We start from the raw sequence: 19691 nt of genomic DNA, 5'->3' as shown, positions 1-19691 counted from the left end.
GGGAACAGACAAGTTGCTGTCCTTTTGTTCTTCAGTCTAGTTGTGGAGGACGTTGCTTCACTGGCCCATGTTGGTATTATCATTGCGCTCTTCCCGGCTGAGGCAGTCGCTCACCAGCCATTGGACAGCCGCTGTCAACTGCTCACGCTGGCTGCTGGCAACTCACGGTAGCTCATGGCAGCCCAGGTCCAGGTTGAGCTGTTCACCATCTTAGCTGTAGAGGGTGCAGCGTCACTGGCCCATGTGGGAACCTAACTGGCGGCCCTGCTGCTCAGAGCTCGCCCCAAGCCAACTCCTAACCAACGCGCCATTTGGCCAGCCCCTTAACTATTTTTTTTTAATAATAGGAGTTCCTGCACTGCTTTAAGTGTGGCTCTTCATGCCTCTTTTCTTATTTAGCATCTGTCTTTTTCTCCTAGAAGTAAAGGAGTTGCATCATAATTTATGGTATTCTTTGATGAATGACAGTGCTAAGAATCACTTATAGCAAACAACTTTGAATAAATTCTCAACAAAGGATCATCAAAAGTCTTATTACTGTTAACTGTAGCCAAATTTTAACGCCAGCGGCATGAGCATCAACACTTTTCCAGAAGGCGCTTCCCTTACTACGATAACCTGTTACCCTAGAAGATCTCCCCAGCAGCTCCAGCCTGCCTTCCTCGCAGGGGAGAGTTATTGGGGCAGATGGCCGAGGTGACATCCACTTGTGACCTGCAGATGCTAACTCTGGATGTGCACTCCTGTTACATAGAGATTGGACTGACGAGAGGTGGTTGGGTTTTTTAATCTTCTCAAAAAAGGATTGCAAGGTTAACTTTACAGTGTATAACTCTATTATTGACCAGTATTATTTAATAGTTTGAATACTTATCGAACTCTAATTAGCAATTAATTTTCACTGGCTCTCAAGGTAAATGATGCTAGCTAGTGTCCTCATGTTCTGGATCAAGGAACTAAAAGCACTATGAAGTCAAGAAACTTGTTAAAACCTCAGAACTAATAGTTTTCCTTGAATTCATTTTTCCCCCCGATATTTGTCACATACACGAGACAGAAGCGTCCTTTCCTCCCGTTTTCAAATACTGAAACTGTAGAAAATGAGTTGGTTCTCTGGAAATAAACATCTTTAAAATACTTCTCCTATCATAATGTCACCATTTTGACTTTGGAACACAGCTTTTATTCTTATGTCTGTGTTTGTGTTAAATTAGAGAAAGCTTGTGACTCAAATATTTTCTTACTATTTTTGTACCTTTATGTAATAACATATCAAGATCAAATACCTTGTAATATTAAACTTCAGTTAACCAAATCATATGCTGTTTTATAGTAAAACTATTTCCATGGAGGAGTATAGGAGAACATTAAAACACTTTTAGGATGTTTTACAGATTATCGGTAAATGGTGCTTACTATAATACACATACACGCAAAGAATACTTTATTGCCATTCAACTGTTATCAAACTGAAATTAACCTTCAAGTTGGGGTTTGGGAGACCATGAAGGATAAATCATTCACTAGCCATCTCATGTGTATCTTATCCCAAACTCTTAGAGCATAGAGTTAAAATTATTCATGTAATAAAAAACCAGAAACTTATTGTGTATAATCACCAATTAAGTATTTGTTTGAGCAAGCATAAGCTAGATCAGTTATGTCATTTTTTGGAATTTTATAATATTTTTTAAATTAAAATATATTCACTCAAGTGGAAAACTTTCATACCAGGAGAGTGGATCATACACATGGTACAATTTTACACCAGTGAAAATGGATGGATGGATGGGTGGATGGATGGATGGACGGACGGACAAACAAACTACAACACAAGTGACTCTTAGAAAGATGTTGAGGGAAAAAATTTTTTTAAAGTCATAGTATGATACCACTTACATAAAGTTCAGAAAAGAAGCAAGCTAGATACAAATGTGGTAAAACTGTAAAGGAACAAGGGAATGATAGATACAAAAATCAAGACAGTCGTTACCTGGGGGCAGAGAGGAACCAAGGGAGTTTCAATGACATTGCTAATATTCTGTTTCTGAAGTTAGGTGGCAGTGTCACAGGTATTTATTCATTATTATGAATCTTTCTGCCTACCGTGTATATTGCTTGTGCTCTCTGGTATGTATCAGATATTCTAATTCAGAAAATTGTTGTAAATATCTTCATACTTTTCCTGTTCTTATTAAAGTTTAAGGCTCTTCCAGGGAAATTCTTTTCTCATTTTGATTAATTTTGATGCTGCAATTGAAGCTTTCTTATAAAATCTTTAAAACATAAAAAGTAATTGTAAGTTAAACTAATAAAAATAAGAAGCATTTGTATTTTTAAGTATTCCTAAAAGCAGAATTTGTAATAGTTTAGTTTTATAATTTATTCATATTCTTCTAAACCATGTAAAGCTTCTAGATACATACAAGTTAGCAGCAGGGACTTGAAATAAAACCAAAAAGAAAAAAGAAAGGAGTCAAAATAAAAACAGAATAACCCCTCCGAGCTTGTGGAGACCCACTTTGAATCAAGCTTTAATTTTTAAAATTTTTTTTTCACTTAAACAAGAATTACCACCATTAATTTTTTTTTATAATTTTCTGAGGTGCTTTAGCTCTATATTCCAAGCGAACCAGCCTGTTTTCTCAAGTATTTGCAGTTTCTCCCCACCTAACCCGCATACTTCCTTCAGCTCACATGCCTATCAGTTGATTGTCTCGCTAGTTCCAATTTGATACAGTCACACACTGGTAAAATAATACACTGTGCAGAAAATTCTGGTATTTGAGTTGTCCTAGCTGTAAAACAGGCCTTCCACCTAGAGCAGCAGTTCTCAACCTGTGGGTTGAGACCCCTTTGGGGGTCAAACAATCCTTTCACAGGGTTCACCTAAGACCATCGGAAAACACATATTTTCGATGGTCTTAGGAACCAAGACACCGCTCCTGTATCCATCTGCATGCTTCAAGACAAAATTTCATTTATTTGTAATTAGAAATAAATATTTCACAATATATAATTACATATTTTTTGTGATTAATCACTATGCTTTAATTATGTTCAATTTGTAACAATGAAAATGTATTCTGCATATCAGATATTTACATTATGATTCATAACAGTAGCAAAATTATAGTTATAGAGTAGCAACAAAAATAATTTTATGGTTGGAGGTCACCTCAACATGAGGAACTGTATTAAAGGGTCGTGGCATTAGGAAGGTTGAGACCCACTGACCTAGAGGATCTAGGTGGTCCTGAGGGTCCAATCCTAGGGACCGCTTCCATTCGAGCGGTTTCCCTCTGCGTCCCCAGTGTGTCCAGGCTCAGAGCTGAGCTCATTCAGATGAGCCTGCAAAGTGAGATCCACGAGGCCCATCTTCACATTCTGGGTCCGCCCTGCAGCCTGTGGAAACCTTTCCCCCCCGCTCCCGCACCCCCGGGCTTGATGAACCTCTGGGTGACAGGGGGGGACAGCAGGCTCTTTGGAATTTTGAAATATAACAGTAATACATATTCGTAAATGTTTCATTCACTTGGAGAATATCCTCATTCTTTTTGTATGTTTACCCTTTAGCAATTGAGTAGATTCGAAGTTTATCTTGTCTTTGTTTTTTTTAATTAAAGTTTATTGAGGTGACAATGTTAGTCAAGTTACATAGGTTTCAGGTGTACAATTCTGTAACACATCATCTATATATCACATTGTGTGTTCACCACCCAGAGTCAGTTCTTCCATCTCCATATATTTGATCCCTTTTACCCTTATCTTGTCTTTCTAATGACAGGGACAGAAGGAAATGTTCAAATTACCTGAAAAAGCAAACTTTCAGTGGAAAGGGTCAGATAGTAATACATATTCTAGGCTTTCTTTGTTGCCTGTATAACCAGGATTTGAGCCAAAAAGGGGGAAAGGGACATTTCTAGCTGCTAACAGAAAGCGTCACAGAAGAGAGCACATTTGATTGGAGGCTAAGAAGGGACAGTCACCCAAGCAGGAGGGCAGAGGACTCCAGGCAAAGGGAGCTCGTTAGTGGCCCGTGCAGACACCCAGTAATCTCAGTGGCTGGAACAGGTATGGCACTCAGGGCCTCCCTGCGGAAGGGGAGGCCCATCACTGAGCTGGACGGCAGCTTCCTATAGGTCATGCTGGGGAAATTGCATGTTTATAATTTAGAACAGTGGTTTTCAATATGTTTTAGCCTCACACCAAAAGCTGTTTGGGGAGCTCAGCATGTAAAGTAGATAACATTCAGGGTAACGCCTCCATTTAATAGAGAATAGAGGATCTAGTCTCTAGTGGGCAGCAGCCTCATAGGGGTTCCACAAACCCTCAGGCTCTGAGCAACACCTTTTGCCAACCAGTACTGTAGGGACCAGTGAAGCGTCTTTAAGATGCAGAATCCCTCCCTCAGATGGGTGTTCTCAGAAGGTCCCTGCAAGGCAGTGTGCAAGACCGCTCTGAGGCAGATGGGACTGGAGGCAGAGAGCACTCATAGGGTTTTGCTGTAGCTCAGAGAAGAGGTGCTGACGATTTGAACTAATAGTAGCAGTGGGAAAAGTGCATTGAGGGAAACACAGTAGAAAACTGTGTTCACAGTTGGATATGGGGAAAGAAGTCATCTGGTATGGTGTTGAGTAACTGGATGAATGGTAGCACAGTTGCAAGTGACAGCAATAATTTGTCTTGTTCTTTATAGTTCACAAAGTGCTTTCATATACATTACGTCACTCATTCCCTAGTCACCCTGTAGTGCTCTGGTAGCGCAACAGCTGCTGTGAGCCTTCATTCTCGTGGACCTCGGAAGCACTTGACTTTGCTCACTAGTCCTCTTGAAAACGCTTCCCCCTTGATCTCTTTGACGTCTCTTGATCTTCATGTATTTCTTTAGTTCTTCTTCTGCCTCTTGTCTTTATACATAGGTATTCCTCAGAGTACCTGAACCTGGCCACCCCTTATTTCTCCCTTACTTATGTTCTCCATTATAATGATTTCATTTATGTCAACAAAGATCTCTCTCACACACATACCCAGTCCTGTTTTCTGAATGTTCGTGTATTTTCAGCTCCCTGATAGATACCACTCACTAACCGTTCATCAAACTCTGTGTCTAGGGATTGAGCTAATCAATAATCATCTTCCTTCTCTATCTCTTTATTTCCTTTTCTGTTAATGACTGCATTTCTCACTCACCAGGGCTCAAACTTTGAAAATGTATTTGAATCCTTCCTCCACGCTTCTACCTAACCATTTGTCAGATTCTGTTCATCCCATCTTCAAAATACCATCAGCCTCTGTTGCTTCCTAGTCATTGTCACTCTTCTAGTTCATACCTTATTATCACTTACCTACATCATTTCAGTAACTCCTAACTTGTCACCTCTCCATTAGTATCTGTCACCTCCCATCCATCATATATGTCCCTGCCAGAGTAACTCTGCTAACATATACCCGAGTCATTTTTCTCCCTTGTCTAAAAATCTTCACTGAGTCCAAACCACGAGTAGATTAAAGATCATGTTCAAAACTACTAGGGTCTAAATGCAATCTTACTTACTAAACTTTCTATTTCTCACCATCTTGTACCCAACTTTCCAGACAAATTATTCCCTGGTTCTTACGCACTTCCTATGTTCCACCTCCATCTCTCTGTCCTCTGTTCCAGTTCTTTATCGTTCCCAATCGCCAAAAATCCAAAACGCTTCATGATTAGTAACATCTTCCCCAGATCGCTGGCATTGCTGTCGTGTTTCTCCTTTGAACTGCCGTAACACTTTAGCTGTCTGATGGCGCTACTCACTTCCATGCATTTACATATACATTGTGTCCCCTGCCAAACTGCCAGCTGTCTTAGGTCATGATTTATTTTTCATGTATTCCAGCAGTTCTTTCAGCCTTTATCACTGCGCATTATGCATGGTATATGCTGAGTTAATATGTGTAGAAAGAAATAATCCAATCTTCCAGCAGCTCAGTCAGGTAGGCAGGGCAAGTAACATTAGCCCCTTTGGAAAGGTCAGGAAACAGGCTCGAAGAGGTTAAGAGATTACCTGAGGCCTGTGGCTCTGTAGTGCCAGAAAGCTAGCAGAAACACCATCTTTCCAATGCCACAGCCAGCGTGTACACCACTGCACCACACGGCCTCGCCAAGTGCCCGACATCAAGCAAGCAAAACGGAAGACGCGCGTGCTATGTGAGTTGTGTCAAGGCTTGCCATTTTCAAACTCCAAGAATCAAAAGTTACTATAAAAGTCCTAAAAATTATATGCCTTGTTGTCATTTCTGAGGATAGTAGTCTTATAATAACCAGTATCTTGATTTTTTAAAGTGTGTGTGCATGTGTGTATGTGTTTATGTGTGTGTGTTTGTGTGTATGTGTACGTGTACACAGAGGAGGAGGGAAAAAGAAAGACAGTATTCAGTCAGGTTAGGAAAAGAATCAATGAGAGGGAGCAGATGACAAACAAGAAATATTCGGCAAACTCCAGATCCTGAAAGTAGAGCCAAACCACTTGAAAGGAAACCAATCATTTGTCTATCTGCTGTCACCGATTGCCACCCTTCAAAGAATGACAGCATGTGACTTGGGAAGATCTGTGAAAACGTACCGCTTTACTCTGTAAACACTGTCAAAAATTTTCTTTCTTTTCTACAAATCATTTTTTCCTTCCTAGAAATTATTATTTTCATGTGTTAGTTTTGGGTGTTTTTTTAAAAAATATATGTATTTCAATAATACTTCTTTTTTCTTCACCAGAAGAAGAAGAAGAGCAGGTGCCCACCGATGGCGGCACATCAGCAGAAGCCATGCAGGTTCCCTTGGAGGAAGACGATGAACTGGAGGAGGAGGAAATCATTAATGATGAGAACTTCTTGGGTAAGAGACCATTGGATAGTCCTGAAGCTGAAGACATGCCTGCCGTGAAGCGACCACGACCACCAAGCACGAAAGGGGATGGCCTGGATGTAGTGTTACTGGAAGCTCGAGAGCCACTCAGCTCATTAAACCCGCAAAAGATCCCGCCGATGCTCTCCCCGGTCCACGCACAGGACAGCACAGACCTCGCCCCTCTGTCGCCAGAGCCACCCATGCTAGCTCCGGTTGCAAAATCACAAATGCCAGCCGCAAAGCCCTTAGAAACAAAGGCATTTGCACCCAAAACAAAGACTAAAACGAGTTCTCCAGGACAGAAGACTAAATCGCCGAAAACTACTCCGTCACCAGCAATGGTTGGAAGTCCTATTCGGTCACCGAAACCTCTGTCCAAAGAAAAGAAATCTCCAGGACGGTCTAAGAGCCCCAGAAGTCCCAAGAGCCCCAAGGTTGTGACCCATGTCTCCCCAGCACCTGTCAGACCCGAGACGCCAAACAGGATCCCTTCAGCTGCAGCAAGTGAGAAAGCGAGCAAAGAGGCCCTTCAGGTAGCACACGTGCACACACCCCCTGAGGCCGCAAAGCTGAACAACGAGAACCAGCCGAGAAAGGCCGTGGTGACCGACAAAACCATCGATGCCTCCATCGATGCCGTCATTGCACGAGCTTGTGCTGAAAGAGAGCCAGACCCTTTCGAGTTCTCTTCTGGCTCTGAGTCAGAAGGGGACATTTTCACCAGCCCGAAGCGAATTTCGGGTTCGGAATGTATGACTCCAAAAGCTTCCATGTCCTCCAACAGCTTCCCCAAGTCAGGGTCCACTCCCCTGCCTCTCTCAGGCGGAACGTCAAGTTCTGACAATTCCTGGACAATGGATGCCTCCATCGATGAGGTTGTCCGGAAGGCAAAAATGGGAACAGCGTCCAACATGCCCCCCAGCTATCCTTACCTCTCCTCCCCTTCGGTCTCTCCGCCCACACCCGAACCTCTGCACAAGCTGTATGAGGAGAAGACCAAACTGCCTTCCTCGGCGGACGTCAAGAAGAAGTTGAAAAAGGAACTGAAGACGAAAATGAAGAAGAAAGAGAAGCAGAGAGATCGGGACAGGGAAAGAGACAAAAGCAAGGACAAAAGTAAAGAGAAAGAAAAGGTGAAAGAGAAAGAAAAGGAAGCCAGCAAGGAAACCAAGTATCCATGGAAGGAATTCCTGAGAGATGAAGAGTCGGACCCCTACAAGTTTAAAATAAAAGAGTTTGAAGATATTGATTCCAAAGTGCGATTGAAAGATGGACTGGTGAGGAAAGAGAAAGAGAAGCATAAAGATAAGAAGAAAGATAGAGAAAAGGGCAGAAAAGACAAAGATAAGCGAGACAAAGACAGAGTTAAAGATAAGGGGCGGGAGGACAAGGTGAAAGTGGCCCCAGCGCCCCTGGTCCTGCCACCCAAGGACATGGCCCTGCCCTTGTTCAGCCCCTCCGCGGCCGTGAGGATCCCCGCCATGCTGCCCTCTTTGTCACCCAAGCTGTTTGAAGAAAAGGAGAAACCGAAGGAGAAAGAAAGGAAAAAGGACAAGAAAGAGAAGAAGAAAAAGAAAGAGAAAGAGAAGGAAAAGGAGAAGAAAGAGAAGGAACGGGAGAAAGAGAAGAGAGAGAGAGAGAAGAGAGAGAAAGAAAAGGAGAAACACAAGCATGAAAAAGTAAGCCTTTCCTCATTTTTGGCCTTAGTTGAACCAAGTCCTATTGAAAAACGCAGGTAAACAAAGCCAGCCATTGTATCTGTCCTTTGGATGCAAATTACCTGTAAGGTCACTGAAATCTGTGTGTAATGGGGTTACACAATTTCATTTTAGTTCTAAAACCCATAAACATGTAATCAAGCCCCCTCTACACTGGAAAGTGTTAAAAATTCATAGCCTAAGAGGAGTCTGATCCTCTGACAGTTTACATAGACTGTGAACTGTCTATTAACCACACTCATCTTGGCAGTTTAAAAAACCTGTAGTCTTAAGCTGTGAATTGTATTTGTGTAATCATCAAGTCTACGACATACTATTTTGTACCAAATGTTGGATGCCCGAAAAAGACAGCCTCCATTTTTGTAAGGGCGTGCAAAACCATGGCATTATTCTAAGAAGTTAGCGAGGCCCGTGGAGTCCCTCCTCGTGCACTCATTTTCTTTTTTTTTTTTTTTGGCGAGCCATTTTTGCAAGTATTTAAGGTTATGGCTGTCTGCTACTTTCTGTAGCATCTCTTATCCTTCTGTTTTCTTTAATAAGATTAGGACATGTTTCTGAGTATGTAGGCTGATCTGGCAGCCTGGCTGGTGGGCAGAAAATAATTCCAAATACTTTACGATGTAAGTAAATCAGGCTTCCGTAGAGTACAGCCAAAGCAGGTGGTATGCATCCTGCAGCTTTGGAGAAACTAGGACCTCGGTCCTTTGGGCACAGGAGGTGACCTCTGCTTCCATGGCTTTGCTCTTCAGTCCGTGGCTCTTTGGATTATGGTGATTGACTGGTTGATTTGAAATTTTCTTTTAAACGTTCTTAAAAAGTATCCAAGTGTCCATGGTACCATACCTACAGATAGACCCTCAGAGATCTTTTCTCTGCCCTCTAGATGCAGTCCTTTTTGAGGATGGCTGCAAAATAATACACACTAATTTTTTCCACATAATAAAATACAATATATTTGGCCTACAGCAAATCCATGACCAATACTTTTGCAATATTTTCAATTTCAAACTTACTTAGAAGAAATAGTTGAGCTGACAAGAAGTGATGGCAACACTCACATTTTCCTGCTGAACTTTATTCTTTCTCTAATAAATAGCCCCCAGCCATTCTAAAATGTAAAGAAGTAGAATGGAGATTCCGATATTAATAACTAAACATCGGCAAGCTAACAAGACACAGAAGCCCAACTCTTTTTTTTTTTTTTTAAGATTTTTATTGGGGAATTGGGGGGATGGGAACAGTGCTGGGGGAATTGGGGAAGGGGAACAGACAAGTTGCTGTCCTTTTGTTCTTCAGTCTAGTTGTGGAGGATGTTGCTTCACTGGCCCATGTTGGCACCATCATTGCGCACTTCCCGGGTGAGGCAGATCAGTCGCTGGCTTCTGGATGACCGCTCACTGCGGCTGCTGGCCGCTCACGCTGGCTGCTGGCTACACTCGGTAGCCCATGGCAACCCACTGCCACAGGGGCTGCAGCCTAGCCATCGCCGGCGACTCACGGCAGCCCAGCTCCAGGTTGAGCTGTTGTTCAGCATCTTAGCTGTAGAGGGCAGTGTCACTGGCCCTCATATGTGGGATCTGAACCAGGGCCCTCTGGCATCCCAAGCCAGTTCTTAACCATCGCGCCACTTGGCTGGCCCAGAAGCCCAACTCTTATTTCCATTTTAAAGATCATTTTATTTTTTTTATTTTATTTTTTTATTTTTTTTAAGCTGAGCCATCCTGCCACCTGTTGGCAGCTCAGCTCGGGCCGGGAATCGAACCACTGTTGCTCAGAGCTTAAACTCTTTGAGCAAGCTCTTAACCAACTGAGCCACTCGGCCGGCCCTCCATTTTAAAGATCATTTTATCATTGTTATTCTTAGGTAGTACCTGACACTTCCACGTACCTTATTTTCTCCCCCTCACACACCCGTGGCATAAGTCCAGCAGGTATTGTTATCAACATGTGCCCATGAGAAACTGAGCCTGAGAGAGGGACTTGTCCAAGTCAAGGTCACACAACCAGCAAAAGCCAGGTCAGGTACACGCAGATACACTTCACTTTTCAGAGTGTTTACTGCTAGACATCTTGCCTGGCAGCAGTAAGTCATTTATCCATCGTGTTCCTGGTAAATTGGCAGCTGAGCCCTCAGCAAATCAAACAGGGTACTGTTGCTTTCATCACCATCTTAACTTTGGAAAGTCAGTGGAGCTGTTTCAGCAGCCATTATGAATTTGAATAAAGCCCATCAGATTAGCCTGTTAACGGCAGTCCGTGCCTTTCCTCAGCATCTCCTTGACTTTAGGAAAGCAAAGCCCCTTGGCTGGAGGCAAGGGCTCAGTTACGAGTTGGACAGATTTCCCCTCACAGAAGCCTACAAGTCCTTGTGTCAACTTTGATGGGTTATAGATCAGGTAAATGACAAAAGATACAAAATATAAAGTCAGCTGTCTTATAAGGTCTTTAAAAATAATACACAGTATTGTCTCTAGAGTTAAACCTGAGTTCCAATCCTGACTTTTTTAGCTGTGTGAAATTGGGCAGGTTACTTCTTTGTGGCATAAATGAGGTAACCCCTGAGCCGTGCTTAGTGCTGTGCGTGGCACTGTAAGCAAATGCTCAGGAAGCGGAGACAACGGTGATGGTGCTGGTGAGTGTTACTCCATTTTGAACCAGCCACTAACAGGTACAAACCTAGAATTTGCTACTTCATTGGACTGTACAAACTAACTTACGTGTGACAGGGTGAGTCCACTATGGCTACAGTGTTGAAAAATTATTTCTGCCTCCTTGGCATTCTTTTAAATTTTAGCTTTTTATACAGATGGGAAAGGATAAAAGCTAGTGTAACCCGTGGACATGCCATCAACAAGGAATAGAAATTGAGATATTATCTTAGACGTTGACTTCTTTTTCAACCCCACTTAATCCCCTCCCCGCCCCCAAGCATCAAGCCATGTGAGTTAATGAAAGTAGACCTAGATTTGGGTTACATATGGTCTAAGAAGTTCTCTTACATATCCACAGAAGAAAGACATCAAGGGTAAGTCAAAATGAGGCGTATCTAAGCTGCCCCAAGAAAATGTCTTCTGTCAAAAGAATGAGGGCCACAATCTCATTCTTTATTCTTCTCATCCCAACCAGCTAACAGGAGCAACTCTCACGGACATTGACCCAGAGCAGCCAGCAAGGGCATTGTTGTAATAAAAGAAAGTGAACTCAGGGCGGCCGGTTAGCTCAGTTGGTTAGAGCGCAGTGCTCATAACACCAAGGTTGCCAGTTCGATCCTCCCCGTGGGTCACTGAGCTGCGCCCTCCACAACTAGATTGAAACAACTACTTGACTTGAAGCTGGTGGGTCCTGGAAAAACAGTGTTCCCCAATTTAAAAAAAAATGAACTTTGAAAAACAAAAAAGAAAATGATCTCCCCTCGTTATTTTTCCCTATAAGATTTTTACCAGCCACACCCGCATTTATCAATACAAGAACCAGTAACGATATCATTAATTAAATAGGTGGGTAAAAGGGATCTTGCATGGTGGGTAAAAGGGATCTTGGGCTTTGGGCTCCAGCAGCTCTGAGGGACAAGCCAGGATACATTTTTAAGTTTCTTTAATCCTGAGGTACTTCATCCTTAAAGTAGGGCTATAATAACCACAGTTTTTTAAAAGTAGCAGAACAGTAACAGTTACCATTGATTAATTACTATAAGCTAAACACCATGCTAAATACTGTGTATAACCTTAATTCCTTACCACAACTCTGTAAGGTGGTCACTATAATTATTATCACTTTAATGAAAAATTGGGCTTAGAGAAATTAATACACGTTCACGCTCTCAGTAAGGGATTGAGTGGGAGGCTCCATTTCAACCCAGGCCGTCAGATGCCACACTGATGTTCTTAACCACTGCACTCTCCTGCACTGAATAAAAAATGGATTAAGAGCAATAATGTATGCCAGGCACCTGGTTCGGTGATGGGCCATCAGAAGGAAAAGTTTTTCTGTTATAGTAGTGGTAATAGTCCAAACTATGGCGACTTATGCACAATCTCTCAGTCCCCCTTTATGGGCAATAATATGCATTAGTCAAGGTTAGAGTCTGGTCTTTTACCCATTTTTTTTTTTAAGATTTTATTGTAGAATTGGGGGAGGGGAACAGACAAGTTGCTGTCCTTTTGTTCTTCAGTCTAGTTGTGGAGGACGTCGCTTCACTGGCCCATGTTGGTATTATCATTGTGCTCTTCCTGGGTGAGGCAGATTGGTTGCCAGCCTCTGGATGGCCACTCACGGCGGTTCTTGACAGCTCACAGCAGCTGCCAGCCACTCACGCTGGCTGCCAGCCACACACGGTAGCTTATGGCAGCCCACTGCAGCAGGGGCTGCAGCCTACGCCGTCGTCGGCAACTCACGGCAGCCCAGCTCCAGGTTGAGCTGTTGCAGCATCTTAGCTGTAGAGGGCGCAGTGTCACTGGCCCTCATGTGGGATCCGAACTGGGGCCCTGCTGCTCAGAGCTGGTGTCCCAAGCCAGCTCTTAACCAACATGCCACTCGGCCAGCCCCCACCCATTTTTTTTTTAATTAAAGTTTATTGGGGTAACAATTGTTAGCAGTGTTACATAGATTTCAGGTGTACAGTTCTGTAATACATCATCTATATATCACATTGTTTGTTCACCACCCAGAGTCAGTTATCCTTCCATCACTGTATATTTGACCCCCTTTACCCTCTTCTACCATCCCCTTCCCCCTTACCCTCTTGGTAACCATTAAACTGTTGTCTGTGTCTATGAGTTTTGTTTCTTCATTTGTTTTTCTTATTCTTTTGTTGTTTTCAGTTTTATATACCATATATCAGTGAAATCATATGGTTCTCTACTTTTTAAAATAGAACCAAACTAACATTTGTGGACAACATATTAAGAGCAACTATGTTGAGCAGTCTCAGACATCACTAAAATGGCTTTCAGCAGTGATAAACCTAACAGTTAGTACATTTCAGAGCAGTTTAAAATTTTGTTTGTGTTTGTGTCAGTGTATGGGTTGCATGACTTAATTTATTACCCACAGATCTTTGAGGTCTAGATGAATGTTACAGGATGACTTTAATTAAAATTTACTGTTAGTAGTTTAAGTGTGTTGTTTTTTGGAAGGAGGATCACTTTTAAAAAATAAGAAATGTCAACTATAATTGAAAAAAAATTTTTTAAGTAAATAAATAAGGAAACATCTAATTTATGTTAGTGGAATCGAACAGTTGTACATATAACCTTATAAAGAAGATAAGCCAAAATCCATTCGTCAAATTTGGAAATAAGTCTTCATGCTCTTAGTTGAGTATGAGCTAAGAAGTCATGATAGAGTTTCACCCCCAAAAGGATGAGGTCACAAGCTGTAGATCAGTAAGCCCAGTGCTGGCCCACAGAGCAAGGGCTTTGGCATCAGACTGACTGGGCTCTAAATGTGGCTGCACTGCACATGAGTTACTCACAGCCTCTCCTATCCTCTCTGCCCCTCTGCTACCTTCACTGTCTCCTCCCTCCCACTCAATACGGAGAAAAACAGCGTTATTAGAAAGTATGGCTTACCTCTGCCTAAAAGTGATAGTTTCATACCTTCTCTAAGAGTATTTTGGCCTAGGAGACCTTCTCTTCTGCCTTGTCATAGGAAACAAGACTAATTTGTGTCATTTAAGATGAGTAGATAATGATGACAATTCAGAATTTTCTTACAACTAACCAATAATGTTAATAATCAACCCACAGACGACAGATTTGCTTGTAAAGCTCATTAATTCTATAAAGGATTCCGCAAATTTTTATCCTACTGATTGATGAATTGTTTTTATTTGAGCTAGCATCAGCTATTGAATGAACTAACCCAGATAGTCAATGATATTAGCAACTGCCACTTTCTGAGTGCATGCACTTGGTACTTGCCAGACCTGGCCAGAATTAGATAATCTTCCCAGCAGTTCTGAGGGTTGCTGCTGTCGCCCTGTGTACACTTGAGAAAAACAAAGGTTCAGTAGCTTGCCATAGCTTATGAGTGGAAGAGCTGTGACTTGGCCCAGGCCTGTCAGAACAAAGCCTGTGTCCCGTTACCCAAAATTGCCTTCTCAGGTCAGTCATATGACAGAAGCTGAGAGGGATAAGCATGGTTTCACACTCTTGAGTCTAGAGCAAGGTGACATGATTTTAGAAAATTATAGTCCCTGAAGAGACCTTGAAGAGCTGTTCAACTGCTGCATTTTTTTAAAAAGATTTTTATTGGGGTATTGGGGGGATGGGAACAGCGCTGGGGAATTGGGGGAAGGGGAACAGACAAGTTGCTGTCCTTTTGTTCTTCAGTCTAGTTGTGGAGGACGTTGCTTCACTGGCCCAAGTTGGCACCATCATTGCGCTCTTCCCGGGCGAGGCAGATCAGTCGCCGGCTTCTGGACAGCCGCTCACTGCGGCTGCTGGCCGCTCACGCTGGCTGCTGGCTACATATGGTAGCCCATGGCAACCCACTTCAGCAGGGGCTGCAGCCTATGCTGTCGCCGGCGACTCTCGGCAGCCCGGCTCCAGGTTGAGCTGTTGTTCAGCATCTTAGCTGTGGAGGGCAGTGTCACTGGCCCTCATATGTGGGATCCGAACCGGGGCCCTCTGGCGTCCCAAGCCAGCTCTTAACCATCGCGCCATTCGGCCGGCCCCAACTGCTGCATTTTAAGGAACAGGCATTGGAGGTCCTCGAAGCTTTAATGACCTCCATGATCGAACAGTTAAAATGTTGAATGTTTCTTTAATCTATCCCCAAATCCCTTAGTATTTGCCCCCAAATGATCTTTTATTAAACTTAAAAGTTTCTTCTTTAAGAGAATGATTTGTGCCTTTAACAAAAGGTTGTCAACATTTTCCCTTCTATTATATTTAAAGTAACGTCTCATTTCCAGTCTTTTCTCATCAGCTTTCATAATTAACTAGTGAAATGAAGGGTTTTCGGTAAATAAAATAACCCAGTAAAAAGGGGAAAATATTCCCTTCCTGTTTCTTATGACTGTCTGTTCCCAGAGGAAACCAGTTACTAATATTAAAATGAGTGTCTTTAAATTTATAGTTTACCAAGGGCCATCTCCAAGTCTTCATATGAATGAATGCTGAGCACTTCATGAAAGCCTGAGTTCTGTTTATTTGTCCTTGCTGGATCCGACTTGTTATACTCCACCACAAGGGTAGCTCTCCTTCCTGACTGTCTTTTTAATATTTTAAACAGTGTATCAGTGTTTAGTTAGACTATGTTTCTAAATGGAAATATTGTAAAGACCCCAGATGCTAAGAAAGACAGAAAGATGGTTACCAGTTGTCATGGTTTAGCATCCACAATGTTAGATTATAAATTGGGCTTTTCCTCACTACTATTTCTGGGTATTTTTGACAGGCTAGTATAGATGGGAATCTCAACTAGTGCTGGCTGAACTTGCTGCTGCCCTACCTAGCATACACACACGGGTTTTCTTTAATGAAAGAAGTTGAACATTAAAAAAAATAGAAAATAAAAACTTGGCCAGATTATATTGACAAAGCTGCCCATTACCTTTGCAGAAAGTCCCTGCCAGAAGATAAACTTTAAAGCTGGAATGCATGAAAGAGTTCCCAGATAGAATTTAAATTTAAACTGATTCTTTATAGATAAGCTTTTTAAAAATCCACCTCTTTGCTTCAAGTCAGGATTTTAAAAATAAATTTCCCCTTTAAATCTCTTGAGCGATTTTCATTTTTTGCAAGGCCGCACTGCTGGTGTCCTGGAAAAATGGAGAGTTAGAGCTTTATCAGTTGGTGCCCCGAGGTATGTGGCAAAGAAGCTAAATCCTTGAAGATTAGCAAAAAAAAATGCAACACATGGCAATAAGGGGCTTATATGACTACTAGTATTAGTTCAGGTGAAAGAAGTATTGCTTATACATAAAACTGGACAAATCCACTGACAATGTATTTTTAGTTAGCTACAAAGGAGTCTTATATTACTGGACTTTGCCTCTTTGGTGAATTGGGAAGCTTATAATCCACTGTAAATGCTCTTCTGTGGGCCCCAATTCTCAGCATCTCTAAAGTACTGTTCTTTTATTTTAACCCTTAGAATCTCATGTTGTCCCCAGGTTTGGGCTTCATGCCCTTAAAAGGTGGCATTAGTCATATTTAAGTAATTGAAACAATTGTCATTTAGTTTGTTGCTTTCTGGGAAGGACACATGAGAAATTATTTTATGATTTTCGGAAACTTATTATTTGGGTAGGCATCTGGATAAAGTTAATGTACAAAAGTCTGGTAGGAAATTTTTATTTAGAAATTGTACTTCCCATATCTATATTATTAGCATACTCGTTAACCTTTCTCAACACTTGCTTGAATTTTATCGTTAAGTTAAAATCTGATTGAGTGTCTTTAACAATGAAATTAAGGTATTGGAGTATTTTTAGGTAGGGTGACCAGATGTCCTGGGTTGTCTGGGACAGTCCAGTTTGCACCTGTTATGTGATGTAAATAATAGTGCCTGCTTTCACTCTCGAAGGTGTTGCTGTTTGGATGAAACAGTCATCCTCACTCATTACAGGTAAAACTTTGAGCTGAGGTAACAGGTTCTAAATCATTCATTAACTCAACAGGTTTACTAAATATCTGTTGTCTTCAGGACACATTTATACCATTTTTAATCTGACTTTAAAAATGTATCTCCATTTTTGTTTGCTTATTTTCTTTACATATGGTATCATTTAACTTTTTTTATAGTTTGTTGTAAATATACCGTGTCTTTTCTTTTGCCTTGACAAGCCACTTAAGACAGCATCAAAAACCCAACCAGTTTAGATGTGTGTAAGTGAGGTCCAAGTTAATATTAATTTCCATATAAACTAGTAAGCCTTTCATAGAGAATAAATATATTTCACAACCAACCCTAGCCATCTCACAAGTACATGTCATTCATCATAAAAGACATTGACAGGGAAGTGAACAGCTCCATGCAAGACATCAGCGTTGCCAGAGAAAAAGAACTCAGTGTGTGGCCAAGAGTCAAGGAGCTGTATGGTAGCAGCGGATGAATTTGGTTACTCACTGTGTACCTCTGGGCAAACCACTGACTTTCTGAGCCCTCCATGGGTGGGGATGCTGACACTTTCTACACCTACCTTAGAGACCTGCGAAGATTAGATTGGCTTGTGTGGATGGGGTGCACTTTGTAAAGTACTATACAAGTGTGAGTTATAATTATGGCGTAGTATGGTAATAGCAATGGACCAGACATACAATGTGAAACATAACAATAGTGGAATATTTTTTAAGGGTAGAGCAACGAACAGCCTTATTTTTAAATAAAGCTTAAGAAAAGGGTTATTTAAGTGCTTAAAACATAGTATTGCGAGTTGAAGGAGAAAGAAATATTACTCTCAGTATCTCATCATTTATGAGTATGTGACCCTACAATTTTTTAGAATTGAGTAAATCTAGGAACTTTATGTAAGTTTTCATACTTTCAATCAAAAAAACTATTCAATTCTAGTTTTACTATTTGTGTAACCTTAGAATGGAAAAGAGAAAGGAAATGGAAAAGAAAAGACAAATGATTGCTTCATACATGCGTATGATCAGTTTCCCTGTAAAGTGGTAACCGTAATATGTACCCCACATGTTTGTTTAAAAACCTAAATGAGAACATCGGAAAAATAACCAAGCACAATGCCTGGCACATAGTTAGTGGTTTATAAATGTTTGTTTTAGATAGACTTGTTTATCATCCCAAAGATAATACAGGAAGATAAGAAAAATACAGAAGCCATAATAGTTTACAAAATAGATTGGACCATTCAGATTTGTTTAGATGTGGTTGGAACTCTTTGTGCAAAAACGAAAGGAACAAAAAAAAAAAAAAGGAGAAAGTGAACTAGTTATGCATGGGTCTTGCCCTGCTCCCACCCCAGTGACCCTTGATCCCCTAGGGCTGTGGTTCTCAACCTGTGGGTCGCGACCCCTTTGGGGGTCGAACAACCCTTTCACAGGGGTTGCCTAAGACCATCGGAAAACAAAAAGATATTTACATTACAATTCATAACAGTAGCAAAATTACAGTTATAGAGTAGCAACGAAAATAATTTTATGGTTGGGGGTCACCACAACATGAGAAACTGTCTGTATTAAGGGGTCACGGCATTAGGAAGGTTGAGAACCGCTGCCCTAGGGCGTTGAGGAAAACCACTGGGCTGGACTATCCAAAGAACTTTGCAAATGAAGGCGCCATCTGCCAGAAGTGAGACCATCAGGAGGGGCAGGGTTTTGTGGGGAAGTTGATAAGTTCAAGTTTAGGTGTGATGAGATGAAATAGACATAGATATGTAGCTGAAGATGTTCAGTAGGCAACATTATGTTTTGGCCTTAGGTTCAATCAGTGCGAGTCTGGGGGGCAGAGTTTGACGACATGACATATTTAAAACTTACAATTAAGACTAGGGACATGGATGAGATCACTGAAGAAACTGTAGAATGACAAGAGGAGAGGACCGAGTAAGGTCATTCACAAGTGGAGGACTTTGTAAAGGAGAGGGAGGAACCATAGCAGGATCTATAATGCAAAACCACGCTGAGACATGAGGAAATAGTGCCCAGAAAGAGTGGTTTTAGTGGCATTGTTGGGGCTGAAAGTATTGTAGATTGGAGTGGGTTGAGGAATCAGTGAATTGGAGACTGAAAAATGGGAGAGGTTGTTACCTGGAGATTGAAGAGTTGGTAAATTTTTTTCAAATGATAGAGTGAAGCACATTCAAAAGCTAGATGAAAATGGAACTGAGAAATTGAAAATGCTGTAAATAAAAAAGCTAATGGATGGAGGAGGGTTCTTTAGAAGACAGGAGGAGCTGGATTCTGGTGTAGTTGTGGATGCAGAGAAGTTTGTGGGGAGTTGAGAGGTCTCCTGCCTAGTGGTCGAAGTCTTAGATCTTGATATAACAAGGGGTTAAAAATAAACTGTAGGGCCGCTGAGTGGCGCATTGGTTAAGAGCTGGCTTGGGACACCAGAGGGCCCTGGTTCGGATCCCACATATGAGGGCCAGTGACACTGCCCTCCACAGCTAA

General features: G+C 41.7%; 1 protein-coding gene across 1 annotated transcript in view; it reads left to right on the top strand.

The window, feature by feature from the left end:
- Positions 1-19691, top strand: part of TAF3 (TATA-box binding protein associated factor 3) — a 168341-nt gene that overhangs the window by 108407 nt on the left and 40243 nt on the right. Inside the window, exon 3 of the mRNA XM_019644555.1 lies at positions 6758-8568. Coding sequence (XP_019500100.1) covers positions 6758-8568 — 1811 coding nt within the window. The remainder of the gene's footprint in view (positions 1-6757; positions 8569-19691) is intronic.

Source organism: Hipposideros armiger, unplaced genomic scaffold (assembly GCF_001890085.2).
Source record: "Hipposideros armiger isolate ML-2016 unplaced genomic scaffold, ASM189008v1 scaffold_88, whole genome shotgun sequence".
Lineage (NCBI taxonomy): Eukaryota > Metazoa > Chordata > Mammalia > Chiroptera > Hipposideridae > Hipposideros > Hipposideros armiger.
This window is presented reverse-complemented; position numbering and strand designations above follow the sequence as displayed.